Source organism: Linepithema humile, chromosome 3 (genome assembly GCF_040581485.1).
Source record: "Linepithema humile isolate Giens D197 chromosome 3, Lhum_UNIL_v1.0, whole genome shotgun sequence".
Classification (NCBI taxonomy): Eukaryota; Metazoa; Arthropoda; class Insecta; order Hymenoptera; family Formicidae; genus Linepithema; species Linepithema humile.
Window position 1 is genome coordinate 11,333,530 of NC_090130.1, and position 18,860 is coordinate 11,352,389.

The 18,860-nt window shown below is 32.9% G+C and overlaps 2 protein-coding genes across 4 annotated transcripts in view; one reads left to right on the forward strand and one right to left on the reverse strand.

Moving 5' to 3' along the window:
* The window catches only part of Src64B (Tyrosine-protein kinase Src64B), a 77,862-nt gene that overhangs the window by 36,252 nt on the left and 22,750 nt on the right, over positions 1-18,860 (reverse strand). Inside the window, exon 2 of one of the 3 annotated variants that reach the window (XM_067351535.1) lies at positions 16,456-16,628. The exons of the other annotated variants lie outside the window; for them this stretch is intronic. The gene's annotated coding sequence lies outside the window, so the exon portion shown is untranslated. The remainder of the gene's footprint in view (positions 1-16,455; positions 16,629-18,860) is intronic. 3 annotated transcript variants of the gene reach the window in all.
* The window catches only part of LOC105672789 (uncharacterized), a 46,178-nt gene that overhangs the window by 4,833 nt on the left and 22,485 nt on the right, over positions 1-18,860 (forward strand). The window contains exons 3-11 of the mRNA XM_067351814.1: positions 1,248-1,461; positions 1,552-1,616; positions 1,688-1,900; positions 3,027-3,174; positions 3,351-3,553; positions 8,130-8,265; positions 8,422-8,552; positions 8,691-8,859; positions 9,162-9,886. Of these exons, the coding sequence (XP_067207915.1) occupies positions 1,248-1,461; positions 1,552-1,616; positions 1,688-1,900; positions 3,027-3,174; positions 3,351-3,553; positions 8,130-8,265; positions 8,422-8,552; positions 8,691-8,859; positions 9,162-9,886 (2,004 nt within the window). The remainder of the gene's footprint in view (positions 1-1,247; positions 1,462-1,551; positions 1,617-1,687; positions 1,901-3,026; positions 3,175-3,350; positions 3,554-8,129; positions 8,266-8,421; positions 8,553-8,690; positions 8,860-9,161; positions 9,887-18,860) is intronic.

The window sequence follows — 18,860 nt, forward strand, 5'->3', positions numbered from 1 at the left end:
ATAGCAAACCATATTTGCTGAAACTATGTTTGCTATCAAATTTGCTACTATACAAAAAAGGTTTGCTGTCATAGCTATCTGATATATCTTACTTAGCAAAGGCATATAAGTATTGCTCAACAATGATACATTTCACGTTACGTGTGCCATCGACTTTTGAACTGGCAATGAATATCGGAATGTCTTAGGCGCACAAGATAAGCCAATATATCAATCGATTGAAAATACGCGCTTTTTAAAAAGAACATCGACGGCGCGATAGTGACGCAGCGGTGATACGCAGTGCTACGTGCTACGTGCTACATCGAAGGTATAACGTTTTGTCCTTGTCTTTCGAAGCTTGTTTTTGAGACCATGTCGAGCACAAGTGCGTGTAGTACGTATAATTTATTAACGAAATGGGGATTTTCTCCTGAAATAATAGCGAACTTTACAGGTAAGTAAGTCAATTTATTTTTGATAAAAATGATAAGAGTAACGTATAACTTGGACTCGTTTGGATGAGGGGAGTGAAATCTGAGGAATGAAGGGAAAATCCATTGTAACTATCTTGATTGATGAGATTTTGCGTACATATAACACATGATATATCTATTTTTACGTCCCATTGACATGATTTTAACCGAGCCATCGTTGGGATTTAAGGTAATGTATTTCGTACATGAATACGGAATACGTAACCATATCGTTATTTCGTATAATTAATCGTCATCGTCATCTTGATTAATCATATCCCTTCTTTTCCCTCAAGCTTCAACCCTGCGGAAATATGCTCGGTCCAGATATTCCTACGTCCATTTTCTTTCCCAGGTAGTAAAGTCCTTATGACGTTATTATGATGTCAAATGATGTACCCTTGCTACTTGGAATGGTTAAGTCTTATCGTTTAGCGAGTGATTAAGAAAATTTATAGTTTTATTGATACATATTGCGCTGTCTAATATTTCATGTTTTCTCTATTCTCTAATATATCATGTTTTTTTATCTTCTACTTGCTTTAATTTTAGCTCAAGAAATTAAAGCAGATCAATTAAATATTTTAACGGAAGAAGATCTTAAGAATTTAATCCCAAACATAGGACCGCGAAGAAAATTTCAAGTATTGTTCAAAGTATTGTAAAACAATATCTAAATGAAAGAGAGGTATTCATTTAACATTCTACTTTTCTTCACATTACTTTGTCGAGTAAGGCAATCTACCTTACCATATAAATAACATTAATATATTGATATAAATGTTTGCCAAGATTCAACAGTTATATCCGGAAGAAAATTCTAATACAATTAATCATGAACAACAGTTACTAGCTGCACAACAAGAACAAGTAGAAAATCTTATAAAGCAGAAAAATATAGAGAGCAATATACACAATCAAGATATTATATACTATCTACAATCATTGCCTGAAACTCAGCAGAGTATTTCGGACAATGTCTCTGTCGCTACTAGTGAACTTAATGGTGAGAACAGAACATTCTTATGTTAATCTTAATCTAATTATATATATGTTTAATATTAACTATTATTATAATAATAACTTTTCTGACTAGATGTATTACTTGAAAATAAAGAAAATCAATTAGGGGTGAAACGACATCTGACTGATGATGAATATGTAAGAAGAATATATTAAAATAAAAATATTTAAATTTGTTATGTTTCTTATTATTGTGTTTATTATTGCAGAATCTTGAAGCTGTGTTAAAAAAATCTGAAGAAGGCTTATTGGTGCTAAGTTCATACCAAAAAGAAAAAAGGTTGAATAATGATATGCGAAATAAGCTTGCAAAACTAATTGTTAGTAATGAGCTGTCACCTAACATAAACTGCAGTATTACAAGCAGCAGAGCATTATTTTTAAGCAAAAAAGTACAAAAATTATTTCCTACTGAAGAAAAGGTAAGTTAAGTTTAGTTCGTGTATAATACAGTAATAATAACATTAATAATAATAATAAAACAATAAAATATGTATATAGGCGTATTGCCTAAAGAATTGTGTTCGACTTGGTTGAAATATTGAGACCAATTTCTTAGAAAAATATAATTTATTTTTCCTCGTCAGAGAAGTAGAGTAAAAGTACAAGTTTTTGTTTGCTTTGATTAAGTGCGCCAGAGGCGCTTTCTCGGCAAGAGTGTAAGGCCGAGAATCAAAAGAAAAATTGACGGGCGCGGTAAGGAATTACCGGCCGCGTCTTAGTGTGTTGAACGGGTCCTAAAAAGGACGGTTCAATTGAGTTAGCTCGTTGCAGCCCCTTTCCCGGCGTCGGTGGAACTCCGTTCGGGAAGTGGTCTTCCGTCTGACAACTGCTCTCTGAGCAGGCTCTGAGCGGTGAAGTCTGTACTGCGATGGATCGAGTCTCTGATGTGCTGGTGGTGGCAACCGTCTCGGCTCTCGGAATTGCGGATTGCTCCGTGTACCGAGGAGAGAGAGGTCTCCGAATTCGGATGTCGCCTTGTGTGAGCGTGTCCCTTGGTGGTCGAGTCAACCGGACGCAGAACTCTAGTGGGATTAATTTCCACACTAGAGACTGAGGAGGTGACGGCGAAAGTGGAGTATCCGCGGGCCGCTTGGTTGAGATGTGCGGCCGATGCTGGGACTCTGTTTTCTTTTTACGCGCCTTGCGAGGCAGCGTGAGAAAAACTGCGAGACTATGTGTCTCTGGTTAGCTTCTGCCGAGGCAGAGTACGACTCAGTTCAAGGGCCCTGGAGAGAGCTCGCCTTGAAGCGAGTGAGTGAGGAAAGATCTGCGGAGCAGCTCTTTTATATCTCGTCGATCGAAGCTTGATCGCGAGAAGGCTCTTCACCGCCTGCGCAACCTGGCGGTGGGTCCGCAAGCTTGTAACTGGTAGAAGGCCTGCGGCGCGTAGCGGCGCCGCGGTGTATTATACCGCGTCAGTGCAGCGGTGTGGCGGTGAGCCGCCACAATGTATATATAAATAACAAAAATAAACATATAAATGTACAATTTACATATTGCTATTTTGGTCTGTAATTATTTTGTTAACATTATTTGTTCTTGCAGAGTGTCTGGTATATAAAGAATAAGAAAGGAGAGTCACAAGGAAGAGGTAAAATAATCACAAAATACTATTCCACACGAAGGCAACTTATCAAAGCTGGTTTGTTATCTTTAAAGTCTACTATACCTGTTGTAACAGCTGTGACTGAAAGTAAGTTCTACTGAGAAAAGTTTAAATATATTGCGAGAAAAATGAATTTAGTGATATTTATATCAGCAGTATATATTGTACATGTCTGTGTTTATGTTCTGTATGTGTACCTATGTGATAACAAATTATTGTAAAATGAAGAGTATCATTAATATTTATTATTGCGTTTTTTATAGATGAGTTGAGTGACGATGACATTGCTAATTATGAAGAATATTTGTTATGGCTGAAGAATAATTCTAGACCATGGCAAAAAGTCACTACATATTGGTCTCAAATTTCAAAAAAACGAGTTCAAGATCTTATAACTAATAGTCAGCCTTGTTATGAGTATATAGATCAGTTTCCAGCTCTCTCTGATCCATTAGGTTATCTATTAGTGAGTATAATATAGTGAGTATAATATAGTGAGTAAATATATATATATATATATATATATTATGTTATATAAAATCAAATAAAATGTTATATATTGTTGATTACTCGGTTAAACGTAATAATTAGTCTTTATTTTTAAAGAAACTTTATTCAGCAGCGCACTTATTACATAAAATCAGAAGAAGAAACATAGAACACCAAAAATAATGTAGATAAGAAAAATCATGTAGAAAACAAATAAACTTAGTTGAATCTAGTGTGCGCTTTATATACGCGGATAATGTAGAGCACCTTTTTATTAACATGCCCTCTTGCTCTAATTATCATATAAATGAATTAAGTTTAAACAGTATTTAAAACGTGGTCTATGAAGTGGCTTCGTAAGTATATCTGCGAGTTGATCTTCTGTCTTCAGATATTTGACTGCAATCCGTCCTTCTCGTTCTGCCTCCCTTACAAAGTAATATCTCACATCTATGTGTTTTGTCCTTTGGTGATGTTCAGGATTCTTAACCAATTTCAGAGCTCCCTGGTTGTCACAATGTATTGAAATCGGATCTGAAACCAAACCTAAATCAGTCAATAGTTGTCCAAGCCATAGCGATTGCTTGGTAGACTCAGCAAGAGCAATATATTCAGCTTCGGTTGTAGACAAAGCCACTGTCTTTTGCAACTTTGAACTCCATGAGATAGCTCCTCCGTTCAGCATGAAAATGTATCCAGAAGTTGATCTTCTAGAATCGATGTCACCTGCATAGTCAGAGTCGCAGTATCCTCGCAGAGTATTGTCTCCATTTGCAGTATAAGTGATTCCGACATCTATTGAGCCTTTCAGATATCGCAAGATTCTCTTGATTGCTGTCCAGTGAGTTTTATCATGGCATTCAATGAATTGACTCAATTTACTTACTACAAAGGCAATGTCTGGTCTGCTGCCTGTCATTAAATATATTAAACTGCCGACGACTTCTCTATATGAAAAAAGGCATCAATTCATCTGAAATTTCCACTGGTTTGCTTAGTCTGACATTGGCATCTGCAGGAGTGTCTATGGTCTTGCAATCCAACATGTTGAAGCGGGTTAGAATCCTCTTTATATATGTCTTCTGGTGTATTTTTAGAGTATTTTTGCTTTTGTCTCTATCTATCTCCAGTCCGACGAAACAATTTGCATCTTCCACCTGAATCTCGAGGAGTTTCTTTAAATAGGTAAGTATTTCATCCTTTATCAACTCTGAGTTACAGCACAGTAAACCATCATCAACATAGATACCAAGGATGACAATGATTTCACGATTCTTCATGAAGTATACGCAATGATCTGACTTTACCTGTTGAAAACCAAATTCTGTCAAGAAGCCATGTAATTTGTTGTTCCATGCCCTTGATGCTTGTTTTAATCCATAGAGTCCTTTGAATAATCTGCAGACTTTTCCAGTTCCATCACAGAAACCCTCAGGCTGTTCCAGATAAAGTTTCTCTTTTAGGTCTCCATATAAGAAAGCAGTTTTAACATCAAAATGGGCAATGTCAAGCTTATAAAATGCTGCAAGTGACAGGATTATACGTATGGAGTCCATCTTCATAACTGGTGAAAAAATTTCTCCATAGTCTATACCAGGTTTCTGTAAATAACCCTTCGCCACTAACCTTGCCTTGTATCTCAGACTCGTTTTCGGTCTTTCCTTTATTGTATAGACCCATTTTGACTTTATTGCTTTTCTATTCTCTGGTAGATCCGTTAGTTCCCAGGTATTGTTTTGAAGTAGACTGTTATACTCTTCATTCATTGCATTTTTCCATTCTGCTGCTTCTTCACACTCAAGTGCCTCATTATAGTTAGTTGGTATAGTTGTCATTAAGAAGCATTGTTCACAGTATCGATCTGGCATCTTTAGAGTAGATCGATCTCGTAGTTTTCTTTTTCCTTGTTCTTCACTTCTAGTAGCATTCGAGATTGTCTTCCTCGTTTTTGGTGTCTCAATTTCTCCTTGTTCACCTGGTTCCTCTTCATGTGAATCTTCGGAATCATCAAGTTTATGTTTATCTGGGGTCTCCTCTTCTTCCTCTTGTTGCATGTTCATGTCTAATGAGATGGTAACTGTGCCTTTTAATTCGGATGTTTCGTCAAACTTTACGTCTCTTACGACATCGATTCTATCCTTGTCTTCATACCATACTCTATAGTTCTTATCTGTATCTGTGTAGCCAACAAGTTTTCCCTTTCTTGACTTAGGTTCCCATTTCTTTCTGAACTGTTGTGGTATTAAAACATAGCAGGTAGTCCCAAAAACTCTCAAATGCTTGACCGACGGTTTCTTCTTGAACCATTGTTCATAGGGCGTTATTTCATTTCCGGAGACTGGAACCTTGTTGAGTACATAGACTGTCGTATTTATCGCCTCTGCCCAGAGTTTCTTCGGTAATCCTTTAGCATGAATCATACACTTCGCATGTTCAACCAGGGTACGATTTTCACGTTCAGCACGCCCATTTTGCTGAGGATTATAAGCAGCACTCGTCTGATGCTTGATTCCATGATTTAGCAAAAATTCCTTTACACCATCATTGTCGAATTCTTTTCCATTGTCGCTAAAGAATGTTTTCATAATTCTACCTGTTTCTGCACGTTGTTCTGCAACAAATTGCTTCAATCTTTTTAGAACTTGATCCTTGGTATGCATGAAGTAAACTTTGGTATAGTGACTTGCCTCATCTTTAAATTCTACGTAGTATAGAGATCTGTTTAAAGATTCAACCTCCATTTTTCCGCATACATCTGCATGTATTACCGCACCAATTTCATTACATTTTGTGGTTTTTGACTTATACGGTTGTTTGCACATTTTTCCGTATGTACATCCTTCGCAGAAAAATTTTTCTTTGGTGTCCATTTTCTCCATTCCTTTCACAATGTTTGATTTTTCCATTTTCAATACAGTGCCAGGCGAAACATAAGCAAGTCTCTCATGCCATAACTTTATACTTCCAATGTGTGCAGTTTGTTCTATCATGCGTATTTTTAAACTGTATAAGTTGTTATAATTTCGATTTCCAGTTAGAATTACCTTTTTATTATCTAGGACTCTGAGACTTTTATCTTTCATCTCAACTTTAAATCCGCGATCTGTTAGTACTCCTAGACTGATCAAACCTATTTCACATAGATTAGGTACCCATAGTACATTTAAAAGTTGTCGCTTAATCCACGTTGTGCCATTGTAGAGTTCCGCATTAATTGTTCCTCGTCCTTTCGCTGCCATTCTTGATCCGTTTCCAATCGTAATAGGCATGTCATTTGTAAATAGTTCCAAATTTTCAAAGAAACCTTTGTCTCTAGCCATATGACTTGAACATCCGGAGTCTCCTTTCCAGTCTTTGTCACTGATATCACCTTCATTTATAATCAGCCCCTTTTGTTCAGATTTCGATATATCATTGCTCTTATTAAATTTGCAATTTTGCTTTAAATGTCCCTGTTTTCCACAAATCCAGCATTTCCGTTTTTCTTTGTTTTCTTTATTTTCAAATTTCTTGTCACGCTTTTTGTATTTTTCAGAACCTTTCGTTATCAGAGCTTCACCTGTTTCCTTACCGGTGTCATCGCCTTTCTGTATATCTTGTTCCACAATCTGTAATTGCGCTTGAATGTCTTTTAGTGTCAGAGCTGTTCCAGCCGCCGCCGAGATGCGGTACGATTGTCTAAAAAAATTGTATTCTTTTGGCAAATCGTTTATAGCTTTTGCAATCATCGTCGCATCACTTACCGTTTCCTGTATTGATTCTAATTTTTGCCTGATGATTGACAAACCAGAAAAATAAGCTGAGATACTCATACCTGGCGTGTACTTGTATTGGTGAAATTCTTGTTGTGCAAGATACTTATTAGTTTGCGAACTCTGTTCTCTCAACGTCTTGATTGTATTCCACATCTCAGCAGCGGATGCACTGCCACGAATAGCTGTATGATGTTCCTCATCGAGACTAGAAGATATAACTAAGCGTGCTCTTGCATCTTGTTTTTTCCATTCCGTTACTGCTGCAGCATTAGAATTATCGGCTCTCAGCACTGGTGATATCAATGATCCATCAACGTATCCAAGTAGATCGGTTGATTCTAGAGCTGCCTGAACATCAAATTTCCATCGTTGATATGACTCTACCGTGAGAGTCGGTAGGTTATACAACACTTTGTCCGACATTTTTCTTTGTCTAAAAGCACGATGTCCTTATACACGTCCAGCAACTAATTTCTTATGAATATTCAATCTTTTTCAATACTTCAATCATAAAAACTATATTGTCCCAGTTTCAAGCTTCTCTGGGCCCATAACCTGTTGATTACTCGGTTAAACGTAATAATTAGTCTTTATTTTTAAAGAAACTTTATTCAGCAGCGCACACATTACATAAAATCAGAAGAAGAAACATAGAACACCAAAAATAATGTAGATAAGAAAAATCATGTAGAAAACAAATAAACTTAGTTGAATCTAGTGTGCGCTTTATATACGCGGATAATGTAGAGCACCTTTTTATTAACATATATTATACAGAAATATATGTTTTATTTTAAGCTGGAACAAGATTTTGAAATATTACATCCAGAACACGGTTTAAAACTTTATATTGCTTGGTCAAAATTATCAGAATTTATAACTGACAGAGTGAATTTTAAAGCTAAAAAGCGTTTGGATAATGTTTTGACACCTGGTAAGATTTTAATAATGTCTCATTTTACAGTGATATTGTGTAGCGATTATATTCAACTTATTTTGTAATATATTTATATATATATATATTATGTTGCTATTATGATATGTATATATTATGATTATATTTGTAATATAATTATTCATATTTCTATAGAGGGCACCAAAGTTGCAATTATATCGTTAATGCCTCATTTGTTCCCTGTAATCACGATTAAAAAAGGTAAACCAAGAGATTGGAGACCTTCTAGGAAAGAATGTAAAGAAGCATTTCTTTTACATGTGAAGGTAAATATACAATTAAATTGATTTTACTTTTCAATCTTTCTTTTTTTATGTTGCATTTTTTGTTGAATTAAAGCCTATATACCATATTATAAGTTAATTATTTTAATATTATTCTAAAAATACGTTAATATTTTGCAGACGATTACTGATTTGGATGCAAGATTAGAAGAGCGTACGAAAAAATTGCGATCATTTGGTGTGACCTCGCAGCCCATTACAGTGATAGTTGGTCCCAGCTTTGATGAAATTCATCAGTGCTTTGTTGTAATCAACAACTTGCGATATGAAGTAGAAACACCACTGAAAGGTAGACCTCGTTTTTAAAATATGTAATGCTCTAAATATTGAATATCCTCTCGAAATAAGGCAACTCTTCATGTTTTTGCAAAGAGCTGTATACAATTTTGAAACTTTGTGGGATAAGCATAACTCTCAACTCACTTGTAGTGTTCTTGCTTTGATTAAAGAATACAAAAGATTATAAATCTTTTTTCCAAAAGTATTTCATTAGCGTCATGCCTAAGTGTTTTTTATGTAAAAAAATAGAAACATCTGTCAATGGTTTATTTATGCATTTTGATTTTAAACATCGTGCTCATTCATTCACAGTTTTTAAATGTGGTGAAAATGGATGTTATCGACAATGGTCGTTGCGAAATTCATTGCGAAAACATTTAGTTGGACCTAATCATAATTTTCCTGCTTGGTCTACTATTAAGTCTACTCATGAACATCGTATTGATTGTAATAACGCTGAAATTTTTAATGAATGTATTAACCAGATTAATACAAGTAATTCTGATATATTATCAACAGAAATTGGTGCCAAAAATTATTTGCGTGAAATAACTCTTACTGACAATGATTCTATTATAAAAGATCGCAGTAATGCTTTTGTTGTAAAATTATATAATAAACCTTCAATCCCACGAAACCATATTCAATCCATTATTGATGATATTATATTTCTGATAAGTGGCCATAGTTCCATTTTAAAAGAAAAAATTGTTTCACACTTAAATACACTTGGTTCTGAAACAATGAAAGATATAACATCAATATTGGATTGTCTAAAACATTCATTCAACCATCTTCAGAATGAGTACCAACGTGTTAAATATTTTAAGTCTTCTACTAATTATATAGCTCCTATTAAGTATTGCATAGGTAACAGAAGGGTATGTAAAGATACTGGATCATTTCTTGTTGAAAAAGTTAAAGACGTTTATAGTTATTTCATACCTTTGAGACAGGTATTACAAAAATTTTTTGAACTGCCTGATGCATTTACTGCTACAATGCATTACATTAATTCACTTAAAGATTCAGATAGTGTAAAGAACTTTATTCAATTTAAACTTTGGTGTCAGAAGAGAAAAAACGTTGACAGTAATGCTACTGTTTTACCACTTTTTATTTATTATAACGATTGGGAATCCATTGGGATCTCATAGTGCTGCTCTTGGAGGAGTATATTGTTACGTACCCTGTCTGCCACCTGAATGCATATCTCGTTTGGAGAATATTTTCTTAGTTCTCTTGTTTCAATCTGAAGACCGAAAAGAATTTGGGAACAAACAAATATTTGCACCTTTGATTGAGGAGCTTAATTTTTTAGAACAAAACGGGATAACAGTTACTATAAACGGTAATATCCATAAAATCTACTTTGTACTAGGTTTACTATTTGGCGACAATTTAGGACTCCATGCTATGTGTGGTTTTCTTCAAAGTTTTCGTGCTAACTATGCATGTAGATTTTGCAAATTACATCGCACTCTTTGTGGAACTACCTGTCTTGAAGACGAAACTGTTCTCAGAACACATACATCTTATGTAACTGATTTAGCCTTAGAAAATAGTTCACTTACTGGAATTACAGAAGAATGCGTCTTTAATGAAGTCAATTCATTTCATGTGACTGATAATGCTTATGTTGACATCATGCATGATGTTTTAGAAGGTATTGCTTACTATGATATGATTTCAATAATAAGTCATTTTATTGACATCGGTGATTTTAACTTGTCAAATCTCAATCACAGTGTGCAAATGTTTCATTATGGTCCTGGTGTACAAAATAAACCACCTTATATTGATAATGATTTTGCAACAAAAAGCAAACTAAAAATGACAGCCTCAGAAATGTTTATCTTTTGTAGACTTTTCGGTGTTATTATTGGACATCGTGTGAAATCATATAATGATCCATTTTGGAAATTGTATTTGTTATTAAAAGAAATTCTTGAACTTTTGCAAAGTAGATCAGTGTCAGACGATTTTGCATCTGCATTTAAAGTATTAGTTTTGGAACACCATAACCAATATATGAAATGCACGAACGAACGTTTAAAACCAAAACATCATCATCTTGTTCACTATTCACGCGTCATGATGCAATCTGGTCCACTTATTTTATTATCTGCGATGAGGCTTGAAGGATTTCATAAAGCTCTTAAGAAAATTGCTAAAGTTATAACGTCAAGAAAAAATATTGCTTTTTCCATTGCTACTCGTTATCAACTTTCGTTTTGTTATAAACTAATGGCTCAGGAAAGTATTATTCCAACTTTTGAAGTAGGATCAGGAAATATTAATATTACTAAACACGATCGCTTTAACTATTTTGCACCATTTTTGCCAACTAATATACTTCGTGATCCATATTCTTTTATTACAAACTGTGTTAATTATAAAGGTACTCGGTATCAATCCAAAATGGTATTGGTTTGTGGAACGGACGAAAATTCCTGTCCTATTTTTGCAGAAATTCAACACATTATTCTTCATCAAAATAATCTTTTTTTTATTTGTTCCTCTGTTCTAAATATGGGCCTTAATTGTGATATTGGTGGTTTTGAAGTAGAACGAAGTACTAAGTGGATTTTTATTAAATATGAAGACTTATTGGATCCTTTTCCTTTGTTCATTTATACTATGGCAACTGGTGAGCGATATATTATTTTACATCATCCTGTGTGATATTACTTTTCACCTAATGTCATACTTTCCTGAGTCTGTTTACATGTTTGTGTGTGTAATACAATACCATATATCTTATATGAAGATATTTTATGTTAAAATAAGTATATTTTTTTATTTATTAATTTTATATGAAAAGAGCACACACGTTATATGCGTTATTGTTAAGTACTTATAATATTAAATATAATTTCGTAATACTAAGTAATCTCTTTTACAATACACTTATAATACTTTTTTCAACAAAATTGTTTTTGCAATGTATATCGGCGTAATTTTGTATTTTAGTGTATTAGTTATGTATAATAAGAATTAGTACTCATATATGTATAAAGAAGGTAAATATAAAAATATAATTTTGCATGTGTGATTTTACTTTTTCCTTATATTTTTTAGCCTCCATAAGTCAATAAAATTATTTAACTATCAATTATAGCTACCGTTTATATATACCATTTTCACTGCCATTGATATTATTTTAGCTGTGGGACAAACCTCGAATATAAACGTCATTTTGGATAGATTTGCTGACATAGCTAAAATATTAACAATGATACCAAAACTTACAGCTCTAACAGCTAAACAATGTGCGCGTCACAACTAATTGTTGTTATGCATATTGCCATAGCTATTTTCTGCAGTGTGTACTGCAGCTAAATCTTTAGCTGCCACAGTTACAAGCCTTTCAGCTAATAAAAATAGATCTCGCAACAACAACTTTAGGTGTCCCTATAATACAAGCGAAGTTTAGTTACAGGACCTAGTTTTTAGCTGTGACAGTTAAATTTTTTTTCCGTGGAAGTGGTGATAGCTTTAATAAAACTCGTTTGAGGATTTGATCGACAAGGACGCTTGTCTACTTTTTTCTCTTCTGATTCTAATGTAGTCTCAGGGTATTCCCTGATTCATTCCCGAAACAGATGAATATTCTATTGAATGGACGACATTGCCAATGTCAATTAATATTCAACATTGCTGTCCTACCGATTAACAAGAGTGACACTGTGGTGTGTATTCTCGATATTCGAATCAATACACATGGATTCGTCTTTGGCGACTGAATCTATTTTGCATGATTTTTATTCATGAGGATTATAATAATTTCGATTACTTGAAAAACGTAACATTGAAAAAACGTGATTGAAATTTATAAACACATTACTTAAAGTTAATCACGAAAATTCACTGGTTAATCAAAACGAGTTATGTGTGTATTTTGATTGCATTACAAAACGTTTATGCGATACAAATACGACTTTGATGTAAGGAATGATGAAAATGATGCGTGATTGTTGACTTTTGAATATGCAACCGATCTTTAATCAAGATAAAATACTTTTACAATACATGTATATGCTAAGGTGACCAACTCCTTAAGAAGAGAAAGAGGGACATTTAAAAAAAAATTCAATATTAATTGTCGTAATTAAATTTTAAACATTTTTTTATAATTATTAATGAAACATGAACAATATTATATTATTATCTTTGTTAATAACACTTAATGTATAACATCACATGAGATCACAACAAAAATTACAAAATAAAAGGATCAAGTTACGAGATCACATTTTATTTTTTAAACTTGTACTTTTCTACTGAATGTATTTTATGAATAATATCTGGGTTTTTTAAAATAAAATATCATAAAATTCTTCACACGATAGTTGAAAATTATATTTCACACTTATTATGAGTTCACAGTTCCATTATTTTTACTAATAATTGTGTTTTTTCAGGAGTTCATATTTGATTAATTAAAGAAAAACCTTGTTCGACACAGACATTTGTCCCTGGAAGACATAAGCCAAATTCAATGAGTATTTTCAAATTCTTAATGTCAATGTGCTGCAGACTAAAATGTTGAAATATTTCAATCCATCGTTGATCAACTTTTTTATTATTATCATACCAATCTTTTATTTTGTCATTAGAAACATACATATTTACTCTTCTTATTTTGTTAATTAAAATATTATCATCAATTTTTATAAATGAATATTTTTTTCCCAACATTTGAATCGTTTCTTGAACACTATTTCATTCAATTTTAGTTTTTAATAATGAAAAAAGAAAAATATTTGACTTTATATATTAAGATGGCCAGTCCAAGAATTTAAATAATTTATACAAATTGTATAATATAAAAAATTTCTGAATGTTTCTTAAACAGCAAATTATCAAATTCAGTTAACTGAGCAAGTTGAGCCTTAACACTTAACTGTTTAAATGATTCTTGTAATCAATATCTATAACTATCAATTACATCAATAATAACATCATATATTTCCATAATTGTTGCGGTTGATCGTTCAATTTTTAGTATTGCATTCTGAAAGATAGCAGCTTTACTATGAATAAACAGTAACCATACTTTGGACAGTGGATTATTAAAAAATTCTTTCAATATTAATGAGCAATTGTCAATTTCTTTCAAAAAGTATTGTTTTAAGGTTTTATATAATTTTAATAACCTTTCAATAGAAGGCATTAGAGATAGCCACCTTGTTCTGGCATTGTCTAATATTTTCTTATCACATATTTCAGCAAGTTTTGAAGATCGTACAGTATATATGTGGAAATGACAATATTTTAATTATAATTAATTCAATGGAAACAGGCAATGTATCCGCTGAAGTTTGAATAGTGTTATTTAATATATGACAACAACAGCCAGCTCCAAAAATATTTTTACCTCTAACATGATTAATTATTCTTTTGTAAATATTATTTCGACCTTTTCGTTCTTTGCCTCCAAAGTTAGTATTAGTATTGTCTCCAGATATTCCAATTAATTTTTCTGTTATATTTTCTTTATTAAAACATCTTATAATTTCGTTAGATAACACTTCAGCTGTTTCCTGAGTAATTGATAACATCTTCAGAAGTTTTATTTGTATCCCTTTTTCAAAATGAAAATATTGTACTAAAATTGGAAATAGTTTGATATCCTTGTGATTTGTAGTATCTGAGAATATAGTAATATAGTTATACTTATTTAGATCTTCCTTGATTTGATTTTTAGCTAATGGAGAAAATACATCTGTTATAATTGCTTCACGCTTTGTTCTACGCCAGGGTTCGGAATTATTTCATCTTTTCGGCCGATTCTTATGGTATACACCTCCTTTCCTCTTCTTACCGCGCGCGCGGCAGCCGCTAGGGCCAGCGTTAGGAGCGGCGCTATTCGATAAATGTTAGGTTCTTCTCCCTTGATCATTAAAAGTTAAAAAAATTTATTAAAAATATTTTTTTTATTTTTAAATTTATTATGTGAAAATATTTCAATAGATTTCCACGTCACCCATGAGGTACTATTGCTATTGAGGAAAAAAATATTTTTAATAAATTTTTTTAACATTAATCGGATAGCGCCGCTCCTAACGCTCGGCAGCGCTGGCCCTAGCGGCTGCCGCGCGCGCGGTAAAGAGAGAAAAGGAGGCGTGTACCACGAGAATCGGCCGAAAAGATGAAATAATTCCGAGCCCTGTTCTACGCAATGCAAATTTTTTTTCGAAAAACTTTTTTATAATTTTTGACGTGCAATCCATCGAACGAAAACTCTGACAATGCATAATATTATGATATGCAAAGGTGCCTTCTTTAACAGCTAAACATTCTTTCTGATCACCAAATTGATAATTTCTAAAATAATCTGATACTTTTGAGGATAAACTTGCAATATTCAAATATTTCTTATGCTTCTCCGATGAAATATGTTTTGTAATATCGTACCGTCCACCTCCTTGAATTGAAAACTGTCTTGAACAAATATTACATTGTAAATCAAATTGTGAATCTGATTTAAATAATTTAAAACTGGGAAATTCTTTCTTCAGTTTATCATTAAACACACATTTTCTTTTTTGATTCCTGTTTTCTTTCTTTATTTTATGTAAAGTTCTAATTTTAAAATTATATTTTGATCTGAAAAATAAATAAAACAATATGATATATCAATAATATATAATTTAACGAATAATCACGCGTTGTACGCGGCTAGACCATGGGCTGTACACTCTAGGCGTGACAGCAACGAGGATCGCACGGCAACGAAAAATAATAACGCATGGCGAGAGCAGGAGTATTTTGCGTTGTCATCTTTCGTTGCCATGCGATCCTTGTTGCTGTTACGCCTAGAGTGTACAGCCCATGGTCTAGCCGCGCACAACGCGTGATTATTCGTCAATCCTTTTCAATTAATATCTCAATTATTATTGCAAAAATTGCAAAACGGTAAAGGACTTTTCTATTCAGTTTACCGCACTCTACCAGCACACGAGCGTTGGCACGGACATTATGAAACACCCTTATATGTTTCTCTTTTAATATTAATATTTATTACACTAATATAAGAGAAAAACAACACATCATGTATTGATATAGTAAATTAAACGTATATTATAACACGTTTCCATCAAACATAACCTTACTTTAAAGTTATAAAAATATATTCCAAAGTATAAAAACATACCAATCACGAACAGCCGCTCACTAAGCGCTCAGTGAGCGGTCGTACTTTTGGATGTATTCACTAGATAGCTTAATAATTTTTTTTCTTTATTATTTTTTTAAGTAACTGCATTTGGTATGTACCTCTAAAAAAAGAGGGACAATTCATAATCATCTTAATTTAAAACAAAATTTGGGACGCGTTGTAAAGTGGAACAAAGAGTTAAAATTTGGGACTGTCCCTCCTAATTTGGGACAGTTGGTCACCTTAGTATATGCAGGTATGTACAATATAAAAATATAGTATGTTAAAAATATAGAATAAAAAAAACATATCGTTACATTTTTCCAACTAATTCTTTTTTTCAATAGAAAGATATATGGTATTATGTATTAATTGTAAATATATAAATTCTATTATAACACGAAACAAGCTATACTGATGAGCCAAAACATTATGACCACCTACCTAATATTGTGTTGATCCTCCATGTACTACTAAAACTGCTCTTATTCTGGGTCCTATTATTTATGTGGAAGATAACCCCGTTCACAATTTACAGCAATTAAAAGAACTGCTGTTAACGTCTTGGTTTAACCAGATCTCAATAGATATATTTAGAGGTGTTGCAGAGTCCATGCCTAATAGAATAAGAGTGATTTTGACAGGTGTATGATTCACAGAACAATTGCAAAAAGTGTATAATGTTTGGTATACCAATTACAATAATACTCAGCAATTTTCAAAAGCAAAAAATTAAATTGTTTTTAGACTAGTTTAGTTACGCATGCACGCAGAGACAGGAGGAAAAGGGGAAAAAGCGCGCGCGAGAGAGAGAGAGAGAGAGGGGGGGGAGGGGGGGTACCATGCGCTGCTGTCGGTATCTATTATTGTCGCGGACCTATTTCCGGATATATCTCGTTGCCGTGCAAAAATTTATCTCCCTCTCGCGCGGAATGAATATCGATCTCCTTGCTTGCGCGCGTCACACGCGGTCGAACAAGGTGAGACAAAGCACGAACAAGCGCGCGATGCGTCTTTGCTGCGTTGACTTTACAATGAAAAAGAAGAATGAACATAAAAAGCAGAAAAAGAAACCATGAGATTTCATAAAAGATCGCATTTATAGACAAGTCCACTATTCTTGTCGTTCAATTAGAACTGAAAATAACTATAAGTTTTATCTTGAATTGTAATTAATTTTAATTGGTTGATTTTAAATAAATATTATATTTTATATCGTATTAAATATACTGATTAACTGATATCTGAAATTATTTATAAACTAATTATTGCACACATATTCTTATTGTACTATAAAAAATAAAAATATGTAATTCTTATTGAAAATTTTAATTAAATATACTACTGATTTTGTTATATTATAATATTTTATATTGTAAAAATAATATTAAAATTACATCTTAAAATAATATTTTTAATAAAGAACATGCGACATATCTTAATTTAATTTTTAGTACAAAAAAATAAACATTATATAAAGTGAGAAGAAAATCATAGAACAATCATGCAAAAAAATCGTTTCTTGTCTAGTTATTGTAGATTTTTTTCTCTACTCTATATGTATTATATAATATATTATAATTTATATAAATATATATATTATATAAAAAAATATATATTATATAAATTCATATCTCTCTTCATACATCACAAAATTGAATACTTGCATGAATTTAAAAAATAGTTATATTATTCATGGTTTTTAGTTTGTTTCATCTTAATCGAATTCTTGATTAATTTTATTTATATTCATAACTCTATTTCTGTTCATCGTCGATTAATTCCGAGGCATAAAAAACAACAAGTCATTAGAAGTAACATTTTTAAGGTTAGAAAAACTGTCACGGAGCATGTGTCCGATTGCAATTACTGTGTGTCCGTTTCTTATTGTGTCTGATTGGACCTGTGTCTGATTCATTCAACCTGTTGTGTCCGATTTATTCTGTGCGCAATTGGAACTTTCCCGAAAGAACATCTACGGCCATGATGTTTTACATGTCATTTTTGCGCGTATTTTATAAATGAGATTCGCGAGCAGATATCAATACCGATGAAGGACGTAATTTCCAATGTTGTATAGCAATGGGTAAATGTCTCGTGATCTAATAGCGTTTTCGATTGAATGGATTTTGATCGACTCAAGATTGATTAATGACGTCATTGCATCGTCTCCGCCGATAAAAAACTTGAATTCATAGTAAAATAGTGATTAATTGATCCGCGATGGATCAAAATCCGTTCAATCAAAAACGCTATAAGATACTTGAGCTCGCGTGCAATATATTGAACGAATGAACAAATTGCCCGATTACAAGTCGTGATATGGCCGATTTATCGATATAGTCGTAGAGATTTCATAGTTACGGGATGCATCACGAGCAAGATATCAATTTTATCTCTAAACGCGAGTATAGATTATTAACCAGTTGAGTGGTAATGTATCATATATGTACAAAAAAAAAGTGCAAAACGTGGTAATGTATCACATGTGTACATTTTTAAATAACTCCAATAATTTTGCACAAATTTGCATAAAATTTGATATCGTAAAGTTTTTTGGGCTGCTGAGTTCGAATCTAATGTCAAAATTGCAAAATCTAATATGACGACTGTAAATTGTTTAAACCAATTATTTCTAACATATTTGCATAGTACTTGGAACACGAAGGCTTTTTTCAAATGTCGAAATAAAGAATTCTTTTTCACCTCCATCATTAGGTGGTTAAATATTTTAACGACCCCCCACATTTTGGTTTACACGATCGTAACTTTTGATTGAAAGGTCGTAGTAAACATTTTCAAAAATCATTGTTCTCGTCTTGGAAAGCCCTTTCAAATGAGTCTCCACT